Source organism: Elephantulus edwardii, unplaced genomic scaffold (genome assembly GCF_000299155.1).
Source record: "Elephantulus edwardii isolate Elephantulus edwardi_28Jun2011 unplaced genomic scaffold, EleEdw1.0 scaffold00120, whole genome shotgun sequence".
Lineage (NCBI taxonomy): Eukaryota > Metazoa > Chordata > Mammalia > Macroscelidea > Macroscelididae > Elephantulus > Elephantulus edwardii.
In genome coordinates this window covers 70670-72401 of record NW_006399870.1, presented here as the reverse complement: position 1 = coordinate 72401, position 1732 = coordinate 70670, and the positions used below count along the sequence as shown (strand labels likewise).

The window sequence follows — 1732 nt, the reverse complement described above, 5'->3', positions numbered from 1 at the left end:
CGCAGGAGGGGAAGACCCTCTATGAGATGGATTGATTCTGTGACTGGGTAATCGGGATGGGTGTGTCAGAGGCGGTGCGGTTGGCGCAGGATAGAGCAGGGTTTAAGGCTGTTGTGCATAGGGTCGCTATGAGTCGGAACCGATTCGACGGCACATAACAACAACAACAACAACTAATTTAGGCTGACTTTAAAAAAACTTTTGGTGTATCAAGAATGATGCATATTGTACAAATTCAACTAAGAAATTAGAGTAGAAAATAATTAACTCTGCAAACTGGAGTTCATTTTTGTTCCTCAAAAATAAGTAATGTAAATTCTAAATCCTCAGGCTATAGTTAGCGAGCTCTGCTGCCCTAGTGGGTAAACAACTGGACTGCCAACCTAAAGGTAACTGTTTCCAATCCATCAGCCGATCCCTCATGAAAATCAAGCTCTCTATTTTTACTCTTTAATGGCTCTGAACCTTGCTAGAAGGTCAGCTTGGAGGCCTATGCAACACCTCAGTACACACACACACACACACACACACACACACACACACTCATCAACACAGCTGTAGTTACAATCACTACAATCTACAGACTTGAAAACCCAAATGAGGGTCAGTCATGAGTCAGTTCTGACTTGAAGGTATTGTGGGTTTAGTTTTATAGGGGTTTCAACACTGAACTGACACTCACCTCGAAATTTGTTGCACCTGGACATCAGGCCAGGGATGGGTATTGCATGGTATACTGGGTTTACCGGCACCGGCATGCGCAGCTGCACAGACTTGCTCCTGAAAAGAGGAAGAGTCAGTCAATCACTCAAATGCAAAAGAAATCATCATAGATGATAAAATGATTAATTGAAAATTATTTCATCAGAATTAATTGAAGATATGTTGTGTATGTACATCCAGGATCCCTGAGATGAGATTATGCTGCTTGTTTAAAAGAAAGAAGAAAAAAGAAAAAAAAAGATTGTGTTTCTTGGTCGCTTCTTTGTTTACTCTCCTTGCAAACTTTCATTAGAAACCTTTGTTTCTAATTGGGACCTCCTTACCAACGGTTGTTGTTGTTTGTTGTTATATGCTGTCAAGTCGTTTGGGACTCATAGCGACCCTGTGTACTACAGCCCTAAACCCTGCTCTATCCTGTGCCAATCGCACTGCCTCTGACACACCTATCCCAATTACCGCAGTCACTGAATCAATCCATCTCATGGAGGGTCTTCCCCTCTCGCACCGTCCCTCTACCCTCCCAAGCATGATGTACCTCTCCAAGGGCCTGTCTCTCCTCACAACATGCCGAAAGTATGTTAGATGAATCCTTGCCTCCAAGGAGTAACTTGGTTTAACCCTCTCTAAGACCAATCTGTTTGTTTTCTTGGCAGCTCAGGGTACATTCAATACTCTTCTCGAGCACCACAGCTCAATGGCTTCAATTCTCCTTCTGTCCTCCCTAGTCTTTGCCCAACTTTCTGATGCATAACAAGTTATTGCAAAGACCATGGCCTATATCAGGCGCACCTTAGTCTCCAGAGGGACACCGTTGCTCTTGAGTACTTTAGAGAGGTCCCTAACAGCAGACTTTCCCATCACAATACCTCTTTTGATTTCTTGACTGCTGGTGCCCAGAGTGTTGACCGTGGGGCCGAGCAAACTGAAGCTGTGAACAATCTCAATCTCTTCGCCATCCATCCTGATGCTACCAATTGGTCCAGTGGTGAGAATCTTTGTCTTCTTGACA

General features: G+C 43.9%; 1 protein-coding gene across 1 annotated transcript in view; it reads right to left on the bottom strand.

Moving 5' to 3' along the window:
* LOC102874071 (tripartite motif-containing protein 43-like) overlaps positions 1-1732 on the bottom strand; it is a 6515-nt gene that overhangs the window by 2834 nt on the left and 1949 nt on the right. Inside the window, exon 3 of the mRNA XM_006892825.1 lies at positions 683-780. Coding sequence (XP_006892887.1) covers positions 683-780 — 98 coding nt within the window. The remainder of the gene's footprint in view (positions 1-682; positions 781-1732) is intronic.